This window comes from Oryctolagus cuniculus, chromosome 5 (assembly GCF_051225735.1).
Source record: "Oryctolagus cuniculus isolate XC-2025 breed Fujian yellow rabbit chromosome 5, ASM5122573v1, whole genome shotgun sequence".
In the NCBI taxonomy this organism is placed as follows: domain Eukaryota; kingdom Metazoa; phylum Chordata; class Mammalia; order Lagomorpha; family Leporidae; genus Oryctolagus; species Oryctolagus cuniculus.
Genome location: NC_142871.1, coordinates 129,973,933 through 129,996,662, shown reverse-complemented (window position 1 = coordinate 129,996,662; position 22,730 = coordinate 129,973,933). Strand labels below are relative to the sequence as shown.

General features: G+C 42.2%; 1 protein-coding gene across 6 annotated transcripts in view; it reads right to left on the bottom strand.

The window, feature by feature from the left end:
- The window catches only part of KIF6 (kinesin family member 6), a 440,562-nt gene that overhangs the window by 243,779 nt on the left and 174,053 nt on the right, over positions 1-22,730 (bottom strand). For all 6 annotated transcript variants that reach the window (XM_070074112.2, XM_051854771.3, XM_008262871.5 and 3 more), the window contains 2 exons: positions 22,267-22,353; positions 15,846-15,949 (listed from right to left, as the gene is read on the bottom strand). In XM_070074112.2, the coding sequence (XP_069930213.2) occupies positions 15,846-15,949; positions 22,267-22,353 (191 nt within the window). The remainder of the gene's footprint in view (positions 1-15,845; positions 15,950-22,266; positions 22,354-22,730) is intronic.

Genomic DNA, 22,730 nt, shown 5'->3' with positions numbered 1-22,730 from the left:
TCTCTACACTAGAAGGACAGTTAAGGTTAAAATTCAAGTCTCTTGATTCTCAGTCCATTCTGCCTGGTCGTAGTGACTCTAAAGAAAGTTCACAGAATAGTTGTATACAGCAGAGGTTTGGCCTAACAGTTGATACACGGTTTGAGATGCTTGATGCTTGCATCCCATACTGGAGTGCTAGAGTTGGAGTTCCGACTGCTCCCACTGCTAGCTTGCTGCTGCTGCACACCCCAGGAGCAGCAGTGCTGGCTCGGGTAGGAGTCCCTGCTACCCACGTGGGAGACCTGGATGGCGTTCCTTGCTCCCACCCTCAGACCCCTGGCCATTGCAGGCTTCCAAGGAGTGAGCCAGTGGATGGGAGCTCACTTCCTCTCTCTCTCTCTCTGTCTCTCTCTCACTCTGTCTCTGTGACTCTTGAGTAATATTTTTTAAGATTTATTTATTTATTTGAAAGTCAGAGTTGGAGAGAAAGAGAGAGAGAGAGAGAGAGAGAGAGAGAGAGAGTCTTCCATCTGCTGGTTCACTCCCTAACTGGCTGCAATGGCCAGAGTTGCGTCAATCTGAAGCCAGGAGCCAAAAGCTTCTTCTGGGTCTTAAAGCCAGGAGCTAGAAGCTTCTTCCAGGTCTCCCATGCAGGCGCAGGGACCCGAGGACCTGGGCCATCTTCTACTGCTTTCCCAGGCCACAGCAAAGATCTGGATCAGAAGTGGCACAGCTGGGACTCGAACCAGTGCCCATATGGGATGGCAGCACTGTTATTTTTAAAAATTATTAAAAAGTTATAAATTAGAAAGTTATTTTTAAAAATAAAGAAGTAGAGTAGATAAAAAGTTATGGGCAAAATTCTGACTATTTCAGACAATCCTTCCCCTCCATCATTCACACCCATGAGAAGAAACCTACAAGGCCTAGTACACAGTGGCTATCAAGTCTCCATGTCAGGAAGTGTGTTCTATCAGCAGAGACTGGTTTTGAGGACCCCATTTATACTGAACACCCTGGGGCAGCTCTGTGTGGAGGTCTAAGTGATTTGAAATGAATAGCTCATTAAAGAAATCAGAGACAGACAGTGGGCCTGATGCGGTGTTTACTAATTCATTCAAAAGATCGTTCCTGAGGGCCTACCATGTGCCAGGTTCTGTTTTAGGTTCCAGGGCATAAAGGTGACCAGCTCCTTTAAAGGCCCAGTATCATGAAGCTCACCCATCAAGTAGGGAGAGACTGGCTGTTAAACATTAAGTATGACGTTGTGGATATAAAGGAAAATAACCCAGCATAGAAGGGATAAAGAGCGACAGAAGAAGGCTTATTTTTATTTGTTTTAAAAGCTCACGGAGTGTGTCCTCCCCACTTTTAAGATTTATTTATTTGAAAAGCAGAGAGAGAGAGAGAGAGAGAGAGGAATATTCCATCTTCTATCTGTTGGTTTACTTCCCAAACGGCCACAACAGCGAGGGCTGGGCCAGGTCAAAACCAGGAGTCAGGAGCTCCACCTGAGTCTCCCACATGGGTGGCAGGGACCCAAGCATTTGAGCCATCCTCTGCTGCCTCTCAGGCACACTAGCAGGAAGCTGGATGAGAAGCAGAGGAGCCAGCACTTGAACAGGTGCTCTAATAGGAGATTAGAGTGCGAGTCCCAGGCAGCAACTCAAGTTGCTCGCCTCAACGCCTGCCCAGAGGAAGGTGTAATTTTGGTAAGGTGGCCTGGGAAGGTCTTTCTGCTATGACATGTTTGAGCAGTGGGATGAGGAGGGATTATTTCAGGAGAGGTGTGGAGAAGAGACCAGAGTGAGGGAGGTGAGGTTCAGAGCGGAACAAGGCCTGAGAGATTGCCAGGAGGTGGCCATGTGAGGCCTCTGCAGGTCACAGAAGTGCTGGACAGGTGAGGGGGAGTCAAGACCATCGGGACAATTTCATCCCGAATGACAAGAAATTAGATACGAACTTTGAGGTTTTTTTCACTTTCTAATGAGCAGTCCATAGGGGAGAGCTCAGTCATGTTCCCAGTAACACCCAACTCTTCACACTTGCATGTGCATTGCTCTCACTCCCCATGTCTGTCTGTCTGTCTGTCTGTCTCTCTCATTCTTGAGGTGCAAAGTTTCCAGAAATCCACTCCATCTGCCTCCACAAGGGAAGGCACTTCCAGAGAATAATTGTGTCCTAGAAATTGTGCAGCTTGAAGTCCTGACTTTGAAACATGTTTGTAATAAGGGTTTTATAATTAAAATTGCCTTGGAGGCCAGTGACAGTAAACTAAATATAAAAGGGATAAAACACTATTGATCCAGAATTAAGTACTGACAAGAGATTCTCCCTAAAAGACTGGTTTGGTATCTGATTCTCACTAGGACTATATTAAATCAAACATTGTAGGGTATTTATGTAGCTCTTTGTTTATTTCATTTTGCTTCTGAAATAGTCTGAGGATCACATTTCAAGACTTACAGGCATTATGATGCTGTATCTCAAATTATATGCGATGGTCTTGATTTGAATTATTCTGTCCTATACATTCTGGAACAAGTTATCAAATTTTAGGTTCAAGAGAGCCACTCTACCTAAAGTTGAATTTTGGTTTATGGTTCTATTGAGGATTGAATCCAATTAAACTTTTATTAGAATACCCAATAAAAAAGCTTGAACTGCAGTTGAGTAGGATGGAAATGACTTCTGGAGTCACCTTTAAATGCTCGCTTTAAAGGGATGAAAGCACTGGTGGGCTTCCACTATGTCACTTCCTCTATAAACTCTTTCCTCCCTGGCCCCTGCCCCTCTCCTTGCTGCACTGGGGGTCCGTCACAGCACAGCAGCACCATCGATAAATTTCCAGGGGGGCTTCAAAAATATGTGGAAAGATGGAATTAAAAGACAATGTGACTTCTCCATGCACATTTCTGAAGCTCCCAGGCGAATATCTGGTCATCAGCCCTCTCTCCCACACTGCCAGGCTCCTGTATGGTACTTTGGTTTGAGCAATCCCCAGTTCCTAACACACAGCCCAAATTTACCATCTACCATCGTGCACAGTCAGTGTTTATCCACTGAAAGGAATGAATACAAATATAAATTTATTTTCTTTCAAAGTTGAAACTGACTTGATGGAAAAACAAAGATTTAAGATGTTCCCTTTAGGCATATTTATTTGCATTTAAATAGAAGCCTGGACATCAAGGAAGCTTTCACTAGTACAAATATGTTCTTTTGAAACAAATTCTGTTTGTGAGTTTTATAACACCATGTATTTGGCTTTAAGTTATTCTTGTCTTAATTTCTTTTATTTTTATAAAGAATTACTTTTTAAAAGGAATCTTACCAGGTAACAATTTCCAAATAGGCACAAACACAGAGCAAAGCTCCAGGGACGAAAGCGAGGCCCTGTTCCCTTTTGTGCTCTCATCCTAAGGGCCCAGAGGCCAGTCCAGAGCAGCCCAGCTTCCCCACACCCTTTCTTCCTCAAAGGAGAAACAGGAGCAGAAACTAAAGCTGGTAGAACCTGGGAAATTCCTAAAAAGCAAGGTTCAAGGCTGACCCTGGCCAGTGCAAGAACAATTTCTCCTTTGGTAAAATGGCTATCAAAGTAGGCCATCATTTGCTTGAGGTACCGTTTACCTGCACGACGGGTTTCACCAGTCATCTCAGCCTTACAGGGTGTGGTTACACGCTCATAAGCCAGCTAAATGCCTCTCTGGTTTCTCCCTCTGGAATTTTCATGTAGCTAATACACAAGCTTTGCTGTATCAATAGCGGCTGAATGTCCTTTGATTATGTGTCATAAAATGATGCAAATGAAGGGGATGTGTACATTCTTTTTTTTTTTTTTGTAAGATTTATTTAGTTATTTGAAAGCTAGAGTTACAGAGAGATTAAGGCAGAGAGAGAGAGAGGTCTTCCATCCACTGGTTCACTCCCCAAATGGCTACAATGGCCAGAGCTGGATGGATCCTAAGCCAGGAGTGAGGAGCTGCTTCCGAGTCTCCCTCACAGGTGCAGGGAACCAAGGACTTGGACCATCTTCTACTGCTTTCCCAGGCCATAGCAGAGAGCTGGATTGGAAGTGGAGCAGCCAGGACTCAAATTGGCTCCCATTTTGGGGCTGCAGGCGGTTTTACCCACCACACTACAGTGCAGGCCCCTGTGTACATTCTTTGAAAGTAGGTACAGTTTGTGCCCTAAAAGCCTTCTCATTATAGTGAAGGAAACAGATATCGTTCAAACTGGACAGAGATGAGAACTCTGAAGGAAAAGCACAGAAAATAGGACAACGTGTAACACAGTCATGATTTAGATGGAGTTTCAGATCAGAGAAGGCTTCTTGGAGGAGGAACTACTTGAACTGAGATTTGAAGGATGAAGGGGAAAAGCAGGGGGTGTGGGCATGTGTCTCCAAGCACGTACTCCAGCAAGGCCATGGCACGGGCAAAGGTGTGACCGTGAGAGAGGACAGATACGTACGGAGAGATCAGGGAAAGACGACTGAAAATACAGAAAAAGGTCAGATCAGGAAGATATTTACGGGCCTTGGGAAGCAGGCTGGTCTTTTTTCAAGAACAATGGGAAGTCAGACGTCACAGGAGAGTCCTAAGAAGAGTGAAGTGATAAGATTTGCACTTTTAAAAGGGGTATTCTGGCCGCATTGATAAAGTTTCAGAGGGGAGCCCAAGCGCGTTGAATGAAACACGTTATTTGAGCATTTTAGGAGTGGAAAGGAGATGACAGAGATTTGAATAAGGACAGCTGCAACGGTGCTGGTGTGAGCGATTAGGTCATGTTTTAAAGATAGCGTCAATAGGACTTCCAAATGGATTGGATTAAGCGTATGAGCAAACTAATAGAATCATAAGTGACTTGGAACTTTCTGGCTTGGGCAATTGTAAGCCTTGGAGAGGGAAACGGTGGCAGGTCTGCAGAAAGACGGAGAGGAATTTATGTTGAGTCCGTGGCATGTGGAGTTCGTGGCCAGCTGTCAGGTAGGCAATGGGATCCATGAGTATGGCGTTCAGAAACCTATGGACTAGTGAAATCAATGTACAATTCATCAACATTTGGGTGGTGTTGATGAGGCTGTCTAAAACAAAGTATCAAATGACGAGAGAAGATCAAGTCCTGGTGTATCGTTTGAGGAAGGTCAATGTGAAGGGAGGATAATTCCACCCAGGAAGTCGAGGAGAGGCGACAGGAAGCAAGAACGGACTGCTTCAATGAGAAGGTTGTTAACAACGTTGAATGATGCGGAGAAGTTCAGATCGATGGACTAAAATAAGTCTCTTGAATTTCTCACACTGAGGTCAGTAACGGCTGTGACGACAGCCACTTCAGGACACTAGGGACAGAAGCCATATTGGAAGGCATTGAGGAGTGACTGGGAGAGAAGGAAAGAGATACCAAATAAAAGCAACCTCCTGGAGTAATTTAGCTCACAGGACAAGAAAGGGAGCAGTACCTGACTAGATGGAGAACTGAGATCAAGGCAGAGTATTCTGGTTTCAACTCTGCTCTTTTTTTTTTTTTTTTTTTTTGAAGTTGGGCCTATTTAAATACTGATAAGAAGAGTCCAATAAAAGTGGAGAGGTTGAAGGTAATGTAAAAATGAAAAAGATAGTGATGTTCTTGAGATGGCAGGACTGGGGCTGACCCTACAGGAGGGGAAGGAACACATTCTCCACTGTAACAGGAAAGATGTCAGGGTGCAGTTGCAAGTTAGTTTGTAGGTCTGGTAATCAGCTTGAATATGGAGAGTAATTGGTTGAAAAGGGGGATGCCTGGGTGTTCTGAGGGACTTTATGGTAAAAGACCATTGCTATTCTTAAATTGATCATATCAAAATCTTACCTAAAGGAAAATTCCCAGTTTATAGTTTTGCTTTTCTGTGAGCTTTAAAAAATTTGGTTTGATAACAGGTTATTAAAGTTTATATTATATTTTGACGTAGAGATTTTTCCAACTTTTGAAAGTCAGGTTAGTTGAGGTTAAATTTACAACGAAAGTTAAAATTCATAATGCTGTGAGTCTTGACAAACAGATAGTGATGCACCATCACCAGAATCCAGAGATAGAGTAGTTCAGCCACCTTAAACCACGTCCTCTTGTTCCTTTGATATAAATTCCCTCTCCCACCAGCAACCTTGGCAACCACTAATCTGATTTCTGTTCTTATACTTTTGCCTTTAACAGAATGGCATATAATTGGAATTGTGTAGGATGTCGCCTTCTGTATCTGGCATCTGTCACTCAGCATGATGCTTTTGAGATTCATCCAAGTTATTGGATGCGTAAATAGTTCATTCCATTTTTATTGCTGAGTAGGATTCCATTATATGATTATACCACAATTTGTACAACTACTTACTGATCGAAAGGTCTGAGTTGCTTCCAGTTTTTATGAGTAAAGCTGCTATAAATATTCATGTATAGTTCTCTGTGTTGTATTTTCATTTTTTACATATAAGGACCTAGAAATGGAATTGCTGGATTTATGGTGTTATGTTTAATGTTACAAGATGCTACCAAATTGCTTTCCAAAGTGGATGTACCGCGTTACATTTCCACCAGCAAGACACATTTCAGCTGTTTCTTATTCTCACCACACTTGCTACAGCCAGTTTTTAAAAGCTATTCTAACAGTTGAATGGTAACACCTCATCATGATTTTAATTCTATTCTTCTAGTGACCGACAATGCTGAACATTCATATCATTATTTACTGTTAGTGTATCTTTTGATTGTTATATCTGCTCATATATTTTGTCAATATTTTATCATGTCTTCTCTAATTGTGATAATTTTCAAGATTACAGATACACAGTTTCTTTATCAGATATGTGTTTTGAAAATATCTTCTCCCAGTCTATGGTTTATTATTTTTCTTAATACACTCTTTCAAAGAAAAGTTGCTTTAAATTGTGAAATAGTTCCATTTATCTTCTTTTTGTTTTATTGCTTGTGCTTTTTTTTATGTCCTAATAAATCTTTGCCTAATTCAAGGTCACAAAGAACTTCTCTTATCTTTGGCTTTAGAGTTTGTATTTTACATTTAGGTTTATGATCCATTTCAAGTAAGTGTTTGTACGTGGTTTAAGGTATTGGTTGCTCTTCATTTACAAAACTGTTTTCCCTATTCTAGGTCCTTTGCATTCCTGTGGGTTTCAGAATCAGTTTGTCAGTTACACACACACACAAACACACACACAACCTGCTGGAATTTTTATTGGGATTGCATTAAATCTAAAGATCCATTTGGGTAGAATCCATATTTTAACACTGAAAAAATCCAGTCTATGAGCACAGGTTGTCTCTTAATTTATTTAGTTTTTTGTTATTTTTCTCATTGTTTTAGAGTTTTAAGCAACAATATGGTACATATTTTGTTAGATTTATTCTTACGTATTTTACATTTTTTAGAAGTTTTCTATTTATTATTTTTTAAAGATTTATTTATTTGAAAGAGTTACAGAGAGAGGTAGAGACAGAGAGAAAGGTCTTCCATCCGCTGGTTCACTCCCTAGTTGGCCACAACGGTCGGAGCTTCACTGATCTGAAGCCAGGAGCCAGGAGCTTCCACCAGGTCTCCCACGTGGGTGCAGGGGCCCAAGGTCTTGGGTCTTCTTCTACTGCTATCCCAGGCCATAGCAGAGAGCTGGATTGGAAGAGGAGCAGCCGGGACCCGAACCGGCGCCCATATGAGGTGCCGGCGCTTCAGGCCAGGGCTTTAACCTACTGCGCCAGAGCACAGGCCCCTTATTTTATTTTTATTTTCTCAAGGGAGTTTAGAATAAAATAAGAAGAACATATTCAAATATGTGCAATTAGTTATTAATGTTTCATAGTATGCTTTTTAAAGGAAAATATATTAATCCTTAGCAGTTTTTTTCATTCATTTATTCATTATTTTTTAAATTACTTTTTAAATTTTAAATTTTAATTTTAGTTAGTTTTTAACAGATTCAATGTACTTTGTAGATACAATTCTAAGAACATAATGATATTACCTTTCTCCCTTCCTCCCCCCCCTCCTTTTTTTTTCCCAATCCAGTTGAGAAATGGGCAAAGAGCATTAATAGACAGTTCTCAAAAGAAATACAAATGGCCAGCAAATATATGACAAAATGCTCAAAATCACTAGCCATCAGGGGAATGCAAATCAAAACCACAATGAGATGTCACATCATCCCTGTCAGAATGGCTAAAACCCTAAACACAGAAAGTAACAAAAGCTGGCGGGGATATGGACAAAGGGGAACATTTATACACTGTTGGTGGGAATGTAAACTAGTGCAGCCACTGTGGAAAACAGTGTGGTGATTTCTTAAAAACTAGAAATAGACTTGCCATATGGTCCAGCAATTCCACTAGTATACCCAAAAGACATGAACACCTCGTATTAAAGACATACCCACGGGGTCTGGGTTGTGGCGCAGCAAGTTAACACCCTGGCCTGAAGCGTCAGCATCCCATATGGGCGCCAGTTTGACACACAGTTGTTCCACTTCTGATCCAGTTCTCTGCTATGGCCTGGGAAAGCAGTAGAATATGGCCCAAGTTCTTGGGCCCTTGCACCCACAAGGGAGAACTGGAAGAAGCTCCTGGCTCCTGACTTCAGATCAGCACAGCTCTGACCATTGTGGCCATTTGGGGAGTGAACCCTCGGATGGAAGACCTCTCTCTCCCTCTCTCTGCCTCTCTTCTCTCAGTGTAACTCTTTCAAATAAATAAATAAATAAATCTTAAAAAAAAAAAAGACATATTCACACTACCATGTTTATGGCAGCACTGTTCACAATAGCCAAAATTTGAAATCAACCAAGGTGTTCATCATCAGATGAATGGATAAAGAAACTGTGGTATATATACACAATGGAATATTCTAGTATTTGCAGCAAAATGGATGAAATTGGAGGACATCATTTTGAGTGAAATAAGCTGGACTCAAGAAAGACAAGTATTGCATATTCTCTCTTTAATGTGGGAGCTAAAACTCAAAAAAAAAAAAGAAAGAAAAAAAGAAATATCTGTATATATCAGTATTGCTGCAAATATTTTTTAAAGAACTTTTATATGTTTGTGAAACCAATTGTTCAGAATGTTATACTACTATTATAATTTTAGTGGAAAGATAAAATCAGATGACAGTCTACCTACAGTAAGCCTGAATGTGGAAGCTACAATCCTGTGGGTACAAACTGTCACCTACTTCAAGTTAGTTCAGAGAATTTCCAAGCTGACCCTTGGTCTTGACCTCATATGATACTGAGGTCAACATCTTCCATTTCAACTTTTCTCTAGAAGTTCCACAACTCAACCTGTATGCCACACATTTCTTCTTCATGTTAAAGGCTGGGCATCTGGAACGCTGCTTAGTGCAAGGAAAGAGCACAATAAACACTTGCTAAGTGAATTAACCAATCATAGTATTTTCAGACCACAGCAAATGTCCCCGTCACTACTAAATCAAACACTAGCCCTTCTACCTGTGGCACTCCTAGCCCATCATGAGGTCACCATTAATCGATCTGGTCCTAGTCTCCAATTTGCAGATGAGAAGCTCAGAACGTCACTAGTTGGTGCGCGGTACACGCAAGCCCCACGCTGGTCTGCTGTTTCCACCCTCGTCCCTTCCCCATACACTCTCACCTCCCCTCTCTGCACCTTTGTCAGAACGGTGACCTCCTGCTCTCGACACGCTTTAGCAGTTATTCAGCCTACTCCATGGATAAAGTTTGCAGCCACTTCTAGCCCTGAACTCCTACCTAATGATTTAGCTTTTTATCAGCACAGATACTGAGTATTGTATTAAAGTATTTGTAATAAGCTGATATAAAATTCAAAAACACAGAGCTGAAAAGAGTACATAGATAATGTTTAGTTCAACTCTCCTATGCACACTTAACAAGTCTTGAGCACCAGTTAAAGGTTATGGAGGTAGGTTAGAATTAAAGTTTTAAATTTTTCTGTACACATCTATTCATTCTATTAATATGAGGGGGCTTTAAAATGCTCAGAGAAAATGCATGTGATAAAAAATGCATGAGCATCATGTTTTGCACTAAAACATTTTTAAATTCAATTTTCCATGAACTTAAGTTTTCTCCTATAACCAGACATTGTGCGTTTTATGTGAGTATGTATGTATGTATGTATGTATATGCAGTGTGTGTATAAGATTTCCTTGATAAAACTGCAACTCATTGGAATCATTTTTTTGTATCCTGTACTTCTGAGTCCCCCAAATCACCTATTATAATAATTAAGTAACTACTAGGTGCTGAATGAATTCAGGTTATAGGATTAACTGATGTAAGCCAGCTGTTTTGTTGTTAGAAAAATATCCGGATATTTGTAGGTATCCAAATACTTTGGGCAAAATTGAGTTCATGAAATCCAATTAAATTCCCTCTCAGAAATAAAATGTTGCTATTCAAAAAATATTCCACTCGCTTAAATCTTGGGCCAGGATATAATGATTCCATGCTAGCCAAGGAGCTACGGTTTATTGCTTTACCAGGAACAAGGATGCACGTGTTTGGAGAATCAATCACGATCAAATCTTCACCAAGATGTTCTGTATAAACACTAACTTGGCTCTACAGCCTTCAGCCAGCTGTCCCTCCTCAGAATGTCTCAGCCCCCCCCCCCCCCAAAAAGGGGGGAGTGTAAACTAAAAATATCACAATAACTAGAGGCTGACATCTGAAATCTTCTTTAATTAAGGCATCTAAGTCGATGCAGCAAATATTTACATTAAGAATTGAAGTGTTGGGAAATGGTTCAAAAAATTGGATGGGGCTGGATATTAACAGGCATTTCCAAACTGCCCCCTGCACACTGCGGAGAGTACGCTGTCCCCTCACTATCCGCTTTGTGACATTCTTCGCAGGATCCCTAACAGGAACGTCCCAGTGCTGCAGTGGCCAGCAGTCAGCAGGAGGGGAAGTGGACCCGAGTGAGGGCATTTCTGCTGCTCCATCCTGCCAGGCTGGGGTGGCCGGGTGCAGCAGCAGGGCCTGGAGCTGACTCAACTCCTGAACACAAACAAGCATCCACCGAGATTTGGGCCAGGATGTAAACAGGGCCACCTTAGGGGCACTTCCACTTCAGGAGGACAAGAGACTGAGTTCTGTGGAAATTCAGGTTGCATCACTGCTCAGCCAAGCTGGAAACACAAGACCAACAATATTCCCAAGAAGAACCAAACTCGTTATCTGGATAATGCTATTGTCAGTGTGAACAGCAAACACATTTACAGGACTTTGTGAAACCCTGTGCTTTGCTGTGGCGGTGGGGAGCCGGGGAGAGATACAGTTTGCAACATTTGTTCTCCCTAAATGCAGATCCAAATTCACTAATAAAACGCAGTGCTATGTAGCACACTTTCTTGACAGCAAAGAAGCTGTCCACGGACCAACAGAAGTCTGTCCATGACCCAAGTGTTCTTCAGGATTTTTTTTTTTTTATTTGACAGGTAGAGTTATAAACAGTCAGAGAGAGTTCATCCCCCAAATGGCCGCCACGGCCAGCACCACACCAATCTGAAGCCAGGAGCCAGGTGCCTCTTCCTGGTCTCCCATGCAGGTGCAGGAGTCCAAACACTTGGGCCATCCTCCACTGCCCTCCTGGGCCACAGCAGAGAGTTGGACTGGAAGAGGAGCAACCGGGACTAGAACCCAGAGCCCATATGGGATACCGGTGCTGCAGGCAGAGGATTAACCAAGTGAGCCATGGCGCCAGCCCCGTTCTTCAGGATTTTATAATCTAGTATCATAATTTTATTTCTCCCCCAATCTACCCACCAAGCCCTTGTAAATGCAAATTATTATTGCTCTTTTAATTATTTCTAAACAGAAAAATTCATCCATGCAATAAACAGCAAGTGAGTAAAATACAAAATGTAAACACTATATAAAATTAAATATCATAAAGAGGACAAAACAAAATGTATACATTCTTATTGTTTCTTACATTTCATTGTTCTTTCTGATACATCGCATACAGGGGCTGGTGCTGTGGCATATGAATAAAGCTGTTGCCTGCAGTGCCGGCGTCCCATCTGGGCGCCGATTCAAAGACCAGCTGCTCCACTTCCAATCCAGCTCTCTGCTGTGGCCTGGGAAGGCAGTGGAAGATGGCCCAACTCCTTGGGCCCCTGCACCCGTGTGGGAGACCCGGGAGAAACTGCTGGCTCCTGGCTTTGGATAGGCCCAGCTCGGGCTGTTGAGGCCATTTGGGGAGTGAACCAGTGGATGAAAGACCTCTCTCTGTCTTTGTCTCTGCCTCTGCCTCTCTCTAACTCTGCCTTTCAAATAATTTTTTTTTAAAAAACACATACAGTCTGTGGTAGTTTCAAAGTAAATCAGCAAAATATCTTTATTTCATCTCCACACTTAAATACTAATTTGTCTACAGAAATATACATTTAAAGTGCTTTTCGCTTTGCTTTCCAGTACTGGAAATTTTTGGTTCCAGAGTTACTGATGAGAAGTCTGCTCTAAGTCATATTTTTAGTAATTTTTTTTTCTCACCAGTAAATTTTGGGATTCTTTTCTATATTTTGAAGTCCCCCAAATTTTTCTACAACATCACAGTATGGCTCAGCACTTGGTAACTGTTTCATTTTTGAAATTTTATGTCTTTTTTTTTTATTAGTTCTAAGAAATTCTTAGATATTATTTATTCAGCATTATCTCTATTTTCTCCTCCATGAGCTCCCAATCGTTAGATATTGGTAGATCTAGAGCTATTCTCCATTATTCTTTTTTCCTGCTATTCTTTTATTTATTAAAAATCTTTAGCATCTATATAAAATTGTATATGTTTACAGTATACTATGTGATATTTCAATGTATATATAGATTGTATAATGTTTGATCAGGGCAAACATTCCTATCTCCTCAAACATTGAGCATTTCTTCATGGTGAAAACACCCAAAATATTATCTTCTCGCTTTTGAAATAGAGAGATACATAATACCTATACATTATAGTTACCTTCCTGTGTAATAGAGACCCAGAATTTCCAACACCTAGGTAGTGAAAGCTTAATACCCATTAATGAACATTCCTCCCTCCCTCTGCCCCCTTCCCTCTCTAGCCTCTGTTAACATCTAGATCACCTTTTTTATTTTCTTTAGACTTTACAGATGAGTGAGATAAAGAAAATGGTGTACCTGTGCACGACAGAATATTACTCAGCCATGAAAAAGGATAAAGAACATGGCTAGAACTGGAGGATACGGTGTGCAATGAAGAAAGCCAGGCACACACAGACAAGTGCCATGTGCTCTCACCCATGGGTGCAGTTTCTTCTTGTAAACTTTCTCTTGGCTCTTTTATCTTCTCTTGCAGAACAAGTGCTTGGCCCTGATCTTCCCACATCACTAATCTGCTTTTCCCCCCTTCTATTCTGCTGTGGAGCCGTCTATTAACTACTGAACAGTAACAATTACATGTAGGATCTCCTCTTGGTTCTGTTTTGTAAAATTCAAGATTCTGTTCTTGTTTCATGGATGGAATAATAGATTTTATTTTCCTAAAGATGTGAAGCATTGTTCTTGTAAGAATGTAGTTCCGAGGCTTGGAGACCCTAAGTTCTTGCTCCTGTCTTTCCCAGACTCCCGGCCATCTCTGTGTTACTGTGTCTGCTCGGTCCCGACTGTGAGCTCCCAGCCTCAGCTTGGGAGGCCAGGTTGGGATGAGGGGCTGACGCTGGCGTGGGGCTTGTGCTCTGTGTGGTTTCCAGTGAGAAGCAGGGAACGGGTCAAGCTGAAGCCAGCAGCTGGTCTGCAGAGCTTATCCGGCCCCTCTCGGCAGCTACCTGGGGCCCCTTCCTGTACCCCATCCCAAGCACTGGGCAGGAGGACAGCACAGGCGTCCACGGGATGAACCACGCCCACTACAACCGCTCTCAAAATGCTCATTGGCTGTTCCTGGCTGTTCGCTGCTCCAGGGTTCCGCTACCGGACGCGGAGCCTCATCGTGCTGCACCTGTGTCTTGGTCAAGCCTTTTCTCATGTCCGTCTCAACCCTCACCTTTCAACGTCGCAGAACTTCCACGAAGCCTCTGAGAAATCCTGTTTTCGGGCACGGTTACAGGCTTCTGTGTTCTTCTACAGGAGTTCCGTGATTCTCTAGTCTCGGTGCAGCAGAGGGAACCTGCAGCATATACTACCTGAGTCTGAGGTACTGAAACCAACACATTCTGAACTCTGCCCTCGAACTGAGTGTCCTGAGCAACAAACAGGATCTATGGGAATTAGAGAAAACACGAGCACGTAATGGAGATGCTGCTCTGACTTCCAATTTCCACTCTTCCTCTGTGAAATCTAGATCACAGGAAACTACAGCCCTGACTTCCTGTACAAGTGGCTTCTTCAGGCAGTGGGAGGCACTGGGGAAGACTGGAAGGCGGGTGAGAGAGGAATCAAGGATTGCCCCATGACGTTGCAAATAACCAGGTGCATCTGCAGTGGCCTCGCTTCTGTGGGTCGGCTCCAGCTCTTAGGTTCTGATACCGTCACCTTCTCCCATTGTCCCTCTGGTCCTGGGGTGGAGGCGCTCCTGCTGGCACCAACCTATGAGGGGCTCAGTCAGTCCCTTCTTAGCTGCTTAGCAACACCGTTTTCTGGGTAACTTATTTCCTATCTGAAATTCCTTTTTGTTGAGAGGCCTAGAGTGGTTTTGCTTTCCTGGCTGGATCCCGGCTTGAAGATGAAAATTCTGAAGAAATATTTTCAAAGATGGTAATTGGGAATTCTTTTATCTGGAGGGGGGGGAGCATCATAACGAGGGAATCCTCAGCTTCTTGGTCTCATTACCTAAGCTATCCCAGGTTATTTGAAAACAAGTGACATACAGCCTTAAAAATGTGAATTTTGAGGGGGCAATATTTCCCACTTCAACTGCCAATATGCCACAAAGCAGATTTTAAAGGCAAGCCTTAGGGGCCTATCATATTATTAAGCACAGTGGGTTTTAGCATGAAGCACCGCTTCCCTGGAGGAGTGAAAGCTTTGCATCCAGCAGAAACCTTGTTTAAGATTCCTGCAGCGCTGGGCCCTTCCTCAGGGCTCGCCTTGCAGAAAACCACCTTCACCGTCTGTCTTCTTCACCATGTTCTGTGCTGAGGCTTGGGCGAGACGGCCAGATACCTGTAGAAGAATCTTCCGCGGTTCCGCTTCTCCTTTGGAAGCAGCGCATTCCACTGCTCTCTAAGCCTGATCCGTGAATACCGCCCCACAAGTGCTTAACGAGGCGCACAGAAACAGGCGGGGCTCCGGAGCAGAGGGACCAGGAGGGCCGCCTCTGTGCTGGTGGGCGGCCCCCTGGCCGGCTGCACGTCCAAGGCTCTCAATACCTGCTTTCATTCCCGGTTCCAGTGCCTGAACTGTAACAGATGGGTCATCTACTTAGGAGAGGAGAGTGCTTGCTTTGGCAAGGGATAAATGGGTGCTTGCAGCGAGATGCTGTGAATACAAAAGATGTTTCTGGAACTCTCAGATCTGAGCGCCATGGCTTGGGAGGGGTGTATGTGTGTGTGTGTGTGTGTGTGTGTGTGAAAACCCATTACACAATGCCTTTTCTTCAGCTGGCATGAGAAGGATAGTCCCATCCCATCTAAGCACTGTGCTGCACTTCCTCAAAGCTGAGGCGGCAGAAACACTGCCAGACCCATCCCGCTTTGCATGGAAAGCCGCCACTCTGCACCGGCGCCTCCGGGCAATTTCAGACAGTCCCGGGAGAACTTCGCGCTTTGAGGTGAATTCATAATGTCAAGGCCAACAAAGAAGTGAACACACAGCTTGCACTGTTAAAGACAAAGAGGGAAAAGAAAAAAAAAAAGTCTGCAGGCTTACTGGTGGAGCTCCGCCTCCGTGAGCGCCTCTGTCCTCAGCTCCCCCGTGACAAGGGCCAGTTCCTCCTTTAGTTCCTGGATTTCCTTTTGGAGGCGTATAATCATCTACAAATAGCAAGGGTGGAGAGTGACTGTCAGCTTCCCACGGAGGTGGACGGGGTGGCAGAGGACATGCACCTTTTCGAGCCATGAGCTGCTTGAACCATATAAAAAGCACTCCTGTGCCTACCAGGCAGCTTTTAAAAATCTCCATATTTTGTGAAAATATTTCCAGAATTCTTTTTTTTAACAAATGAAACATGACTGATGTTCCTGGAACCCTCTTTCCCTGTGGCCCTTCTGTCCTTCCTGGGGTAACCACTTCCCTGCGTGTTTTCAGACCCTTGCACCCTATGAATTTTGCACACCTTACATTTTATGTAACATTACATTATTGCATGTAATGGTGCCTCCTTTTTTCCCTCTACATCATGTTTTTGAGCTTATTTATATTGCTTCGTGTGGCTCTAGTTCATTCCTTTTCATGGATATATAGTATTTCGGTAAAGGGAAAGATCACAGTTTGTTGATCTACATTTAGGATTTTCCCTTTTGCTATGAGGCCTTGCTGAGAATGTTGTAAATCTCTCTGGGCACACACATGAGACTCTCTCCCCGGTGTGCACTCAGAACTAGAATTTCTTGGTAGTGGAGTATTTACAACTTACATTTATTAATTATTATTAAATTGCTCTTCAGAGTACTTATACAAATCTCCATTCCCATCAGCTCCATGTGTACAAACAGCTAAGTTCCTGTTTCCTCACGTTTTTGTTACTGTGTGATATTGGAGGCTCTTTAGTTTCTGCCGATTTTCTCCTAATCTATGTCATGACTTTCACTCTGTGGTGTTCTTTTGGTTAAATGAAACTTCTGTGTCTCAATATAATCTAATTAGCAATGTCTTCCTTTTGTACAACATAAAGAAATTCAAAGCTTTGTTTTTCACATTTAGGTGGGTTTTATTTTGTATAAGGTATGGGATAGGGATCAAAATTTATTTTTATAAGGATAACCACACAATATTTTTGTTTATATTATATGTTTCTACATGCCTGTGTGTCTGTTTCGAGGCTATTAGTTGAAAACATTTCTCTATTTGACAATAAGTATGGCAACACCACTTGTTTCAATTACTGTTATCTTAAATAGTTCTGGCAGTTAGATAAGACAATCTCCTTCTTTCCTGATCCTGTTCAAGATATACTTGCCTATTCTTGGCCATTTACTCCTTCATATAAATTTCAGATGCAGCTCATCAGATTCTACCAATGGGTTTCCTTTACTTTTAACTGGGATTACGTTTAATTACATTTAATTAAAAGGTAAGTCTTACTGAATTATAATATTGAATCATCTCACTGAGGAACACTGATTTCTTCTGATGGGGATTTAAATTTTCTCTATAAATATCTTACTTCTCTAATTAGATATTATACCAAGAATCTAAAAGTTTTTGTTGATGCTGTAAACAGAATTTTTGTAAAATTATGGTTTCTAATCATTGGCTTCTGGCAGATTATGTATCAAATAATTTTTTGAACATTTTGGGGTTTTATTATTAAATACCCTTGGATGTTCTGTATAAGTAATAAAGTCATTTGCAAATAAGGGCTGGCATTGTGGCCCAGGAGGTTAAGCCATTGCTTGCCATGCTGGCCGCCCACATCAGAGCACCAGTCCAAGTCCCAGCTGCTCTACTTCTAATCCAGCTCCCTGCTGATGCTCCTGGAAAAGCAGTGGAAGATGGCCCAAGTGCTTGGGGCCCTGCAACCTCAAGGGAAACCTGGATGGAGTTTTTGGCTCCTGGCTTTGGCCTGGCCCAGCCTGCACTATTGTGGCCATTTGGGGAGTGAATGATGGATGGAAGAGATCTCTATCTCCCTCTCTCTGTCTCTCCTCCTATCCATCTGCATTTCAAATAATTAATCTTTTAATAAATGATAGACATTTTTTCTTCTTTTCTCATCCTAATATATATTTTATTTCTTTCTCATTGTGCTAGCTAGGTCTTCCAAGTATGACTCTAAACTATTCTTGTCTTATTCATTCTAACATTTTACTTTTAAAATTATGTTTACTGTACTTTTGAGTGATACCCTTAGTCAGTTTAAAGATATGCATTTGTGGCCAGTGTTGTGGAGTAGCAGCACTGGCATCCCATATGGGCGCCAGTTCAAGTCCCAGCTGCTCCACTTCCAACCAAGCTCCCTGCAAATGTGCCTGGGACACAGTGGAAGAAGGCCAAGTGCTTGAGCCCCTGTACCCAAGTGGGAGACCTAGAAGAAGCTTCAGGCTCCTGGCTTCAGATCAGCCCAGCTATAGCTGTTACAGCCATCTGGGGAATGAACCAGTGGATGGAAGATCTCTCTCCCTCTCTCTCTCTCTAAGTCTGTCTTTCAAATAAATAAATAAATCTTAAAAAAAAGATATACATTCATATTCACAGTTTAATGAGTCTTTTGAAAGTATAAATGTTTAATGTTATCAAATACTTTTTCTGCAACTAGTTATGAGACCACATAATTTTTCTCTTTTAAACTGCAAAGGTAAAGATCACCTTAATTCATGTGGCTAGTTCTTTTTTTTTTTTAGATTTATTTATTTATTTGAAAGAGTGACACAGAGAGAGAGGAGAGATAGAGAGAAAGAGGTTCTTCATCCACTGATTCACCTCCCAGATGGCTGCAATGGCAGGAGCTGTGCCGATCTGAAGCCAGGAGACAGGAGCTTCTTCTGGGTCCCACACGTGGGTGCAGGGGCCCAAGGACTTGGGCCATCTTCTACCGCTTTCCCAGGCCACAGCAGAGAGCTGGATTGGAAGTGGAGCAGCCGGGACTCAAACCGGCGTCAATATGGGATGCCGGCACTGCAGGTGGCCCCAGCTAGTTCTTTAGTATGAATTATTTCAGATATACCAGACAGTATAGGAGAATATTTAACACTTATGCATCTACCACTTGAAAAATAAAACATTAAGACGCCTTTGAAATCAGCACCCCTCTATAGGCTTTCCTAAAGGATTTTCGCATCATTATCCTAAATTCGATTTTAATTATTCCTGCTTTTTTTCCCCTATGCATTGACGTATTTTCTAGTGATGCATTACCCTTAAATTTCCCAAATAAACCCAACTAGGTTAGGATTTATCATATCAGGGTACAGTCGAGACCATGTAGGCACAGCTTGTAATTAACTTACAATACAGAATTCCTAAGATAAAAATTAGCAGTCTAAATTCAGCTTTTATTTTTTTTTACTTAAAATTTTAAGAAACCGAACTGGGTCTGGCCTCACCTTCCCTTCCCTTCTCCTCTCCCTCCCTTCGTCCCTTTCCTGCACCCTCCCTTCCTCCTTATTTTCCTCCCCTCAACTCTCCCTTCTTCCCTTCTCTCCCCTCCTCCAACCCCCTCCCCTTCCCTCTCCCCTCCCTCTCTTTTCCTGAGCTGTGTTCACTTTCACTAGGGATTACCAGACTAAGGGGGTTGTGTAAATGTGAACTTCGAAACCCAGGGCTTTCTATTTTCAGAGAAGTTACTTTTCGTTCTATCCAGAGTCCAGGCTAAGGGAAATCAGCTGTCCCAATATTTCCCTATGCCAGAGGGAAGAGTCTTCCCTGGTTCACCTGGGCCGGTGTCACACCTGGGAGAGGAGCCGGTGTTTTAGGCGCAGCACTCACCTTGCTGAGTCTCAGGGCTTTGATGTCCATTCCCTTGTTCCAACCCCCTTTACCCTGTACCCCAGGACAACTTCGGCATCAGCTTTGTTTCTGGAAAAGCCCCTTACTTCCTTCCAAACTCATCTAAGTATTTCAAGGAAGCTTCTCTATGGAGTTTTTTTATTGGAGAGTAGCAGGTTATCCAGACCACATCAAGAGGAGCAGGCGTACAAAAGAACTTGATTGTGTGTACTTTGAACATGTCACCGCTCCTGGAAATGTATTTAAATGCCTAGGATTGTGTGGGTTTTGTTGGCTTTCTGGTTTTGAAAAACATTCTCAGAATCACCAAGACAGGCAGAATGAAAGTCTTCAGACAAAAACCATGAAAGTCATTCATTTGCACTTTCCTCTATTAAATGAATATTGATACAGGCCAGCACCATGGCTCATTAGGCTAATCCTCCGCCTGCGGCACCGGCACTCCAGGTTCTAGTCCCAGTTGGGGTGCCGGATTCTGTGCTGGTTGCTCCTCTTCCAGTCTAGCTCTCTGCTGTGGCCCGGGAGTGCAGTGGAGGATGGCCCAAGTGCTTGGGCCCTGCACCCGCATGGGAGCCCAGGAGGAAGCACCTGGCTCCTGGCTTCGGATTGGTGCAGTGCCGGCCATAGCGGCCATTAGGGGAGTGAACCAACGGAGGGAAGACCTTTCTCTCTGTCTCTCTCACTGTCTAACTTTGCCTGTCAAAAAAAAAAAATATATATTGATGCAGATTTTCTACTTCCGAGGCTTTCAAAGTCAAATCTAACACCATTTTTTTTAAATCTTATTGAATAGAAATCTCAAAACTTAGGCAGATTTTCATGGTTTTAAGCTTAGAACAGACACACCTCCCATGAGACTCCTGCAGGGACTCTGGAATTAGGGCCGTCCTTACAAGATTTCAGCACATGTCTGGGATACTATGAGCTTGGTCAAGGTTCTTCCAGTACCTCATCGGTCTGAGGCACCCACACTTGTAAACGGAGCAGAGCAAATCTGGTGATCCTGATCGCACAGGCTGGCTCCGCAGCTGCCACTAAATCCTGACAGTAAGATGTAGGAACTCCCACCCAGGCTATATCTTGGATGGGTTTGAGGACAAATTTGCAATTGTCACTTATGCTTCAGTCAAAGCTCTGCACATAAAATAATGAGCAGTGATATCAGTTTTTAGAAGCAATTATGCAAGAGACCAGGAAACAACACTTGTTAATTGCCTGATTATTCTGCATGAAGAGGACCTCAAAATTTATTTAATTATCAGCTATTAGCTTTTGGCTCTGAATTTCTCGTCTTTAAATCTCTACATCAGACACAGGATATTGTTCACCTATCTCCAAATTCCTTCTGTTCCTTCAAAGAATGTCTCTAGAGGAATTTAAAGGGAAAAAAAAAGTCCTCCAACATCTAGTGTGTTTATTTTCCTTAAATTATGAACTAATTTTTGTCTTCAGGCTATCGATAACTCTGCTACTGTTTCTCATTCTGCAGGGTAAGGCCAGAGGCTGCTGGCAGGGTTGGGACAACAGAGAATGTTGGCCTAGGAGTTCAATTCCACTTGAACAAGGCCATTGCATTCTGTGTCCTCTTCCCAGGGAGAGCACTGGTGCTGCTGGTGTCTGAGCCAGGCCGGTACCGGAAAGAGATCCTGCAGCACCCACTGGTTTCCCCTGGACAGAATTCTACAGGGGCGCTTGTTGCTCCTGGTGCAAGCAGGGTGAACTGCCCCTTTCCCTCTATCCTTCCATGGAATGATTTCAAGGGAGAGAGGGCAAATGAGGAAGCAACTGATATGAGTAATAGTGAACTTGAACATTTTTTTTGAATTTGAGAAATTTGTAAATGAAGCACTGTTGATAAGATTTCACATTTCTCTAAGCCTACATTAGTTTATTTCCCAGTGAAATTAAAAAAAAAAAACTGGGTGATTTGAAGAAGAATATTATGGGATTTGACAAAATTGAGATATTTTATTTCACCACTTTCAATGTTGGTATGAGTTGGTTCAGTGTTGCATTTCATTTATAGAAAATTAACAAAATGGAGGAAAGAAATTTGTAACTATAATGAGTAGCTGAATCATTTAACTTGTATTTATTTTGCATAAAAAGTGCTTTCATAAAGCAGGATTTAGTCCTATAAAATTAGAAGCTTACTGGTTGTTCCATGGATTAAACTGATAATTAACTTTTAAAAATCTCTGGAATAAGTAACAAGATGGTTATGCAAATATGATTTTATTTATTAGCCATTAAGAGTTTTCTTTCTTCATAAGCTTTTATTAAAACTGGTCTATTATTTCCTTTAGGAAGTTAAATTGAAGCTTTTTGAAAGGCTGAGGCCTGATGAATAAAAATTGTGTAATATTCCATTGTGGTAGTCTTTAGGACTCACAGCATAACTTTGCAGTGGGCAGTGGGGGAGCTAGAGGTAAGCCCACTGACCCCTCAACAGGATGGTCTGTGTTTGAATCCTGGCTTTGCTATCTATTGGTACTGTGGCTCTGAGGAAGTTAGTATCTCTGTGGCTCAGTTTTGTTACCTATACAGTAGAGGGAGGGATGGCATCTACTCATAAGTTTGTTTCGAGAATTAAAGAGTTAATACTCAGAACATCACCTGGTGCAGAGTAAGTCACCCCTCCACCAAGTTGTAACTAATCTTTGATATACTTTGATATGCTTACCAATCTGGGATCAATTTCTTCATTAAGAACAGCTTCATTCTTTATAAGTGCCACGCGCTGTGCAAATCTGCAGGTGGATATAGATTCCTAACAAAGCAAAACACCTTCTTAAAATACCATAGCATACAGAGATTTCCCTGTAGACAAGATGAAATTTTTTTCACAGAAAAAAGATACATACCCAATGAGTGATGTACATAAAACATCACAGTGAGGAAATATGAAGGTACATGAAATGTCTTGGGAAATTGGATGTAAAAAAATTAAAATCCATGCACATGAGGGATTCTTTAAAAATTTCATAGAAAATGTGCATTATGAAAAAACTATGCATGTATTTCAAACATTTTTGCATCAATATAATTTTTAAATTCCATTTCCCACAAACTATTCAAAACACCCTCATAAGCTTCCAAATTAAGGAAATTTGCTCTAGGATATTTTCTCCCAAAATTTTGTTATGA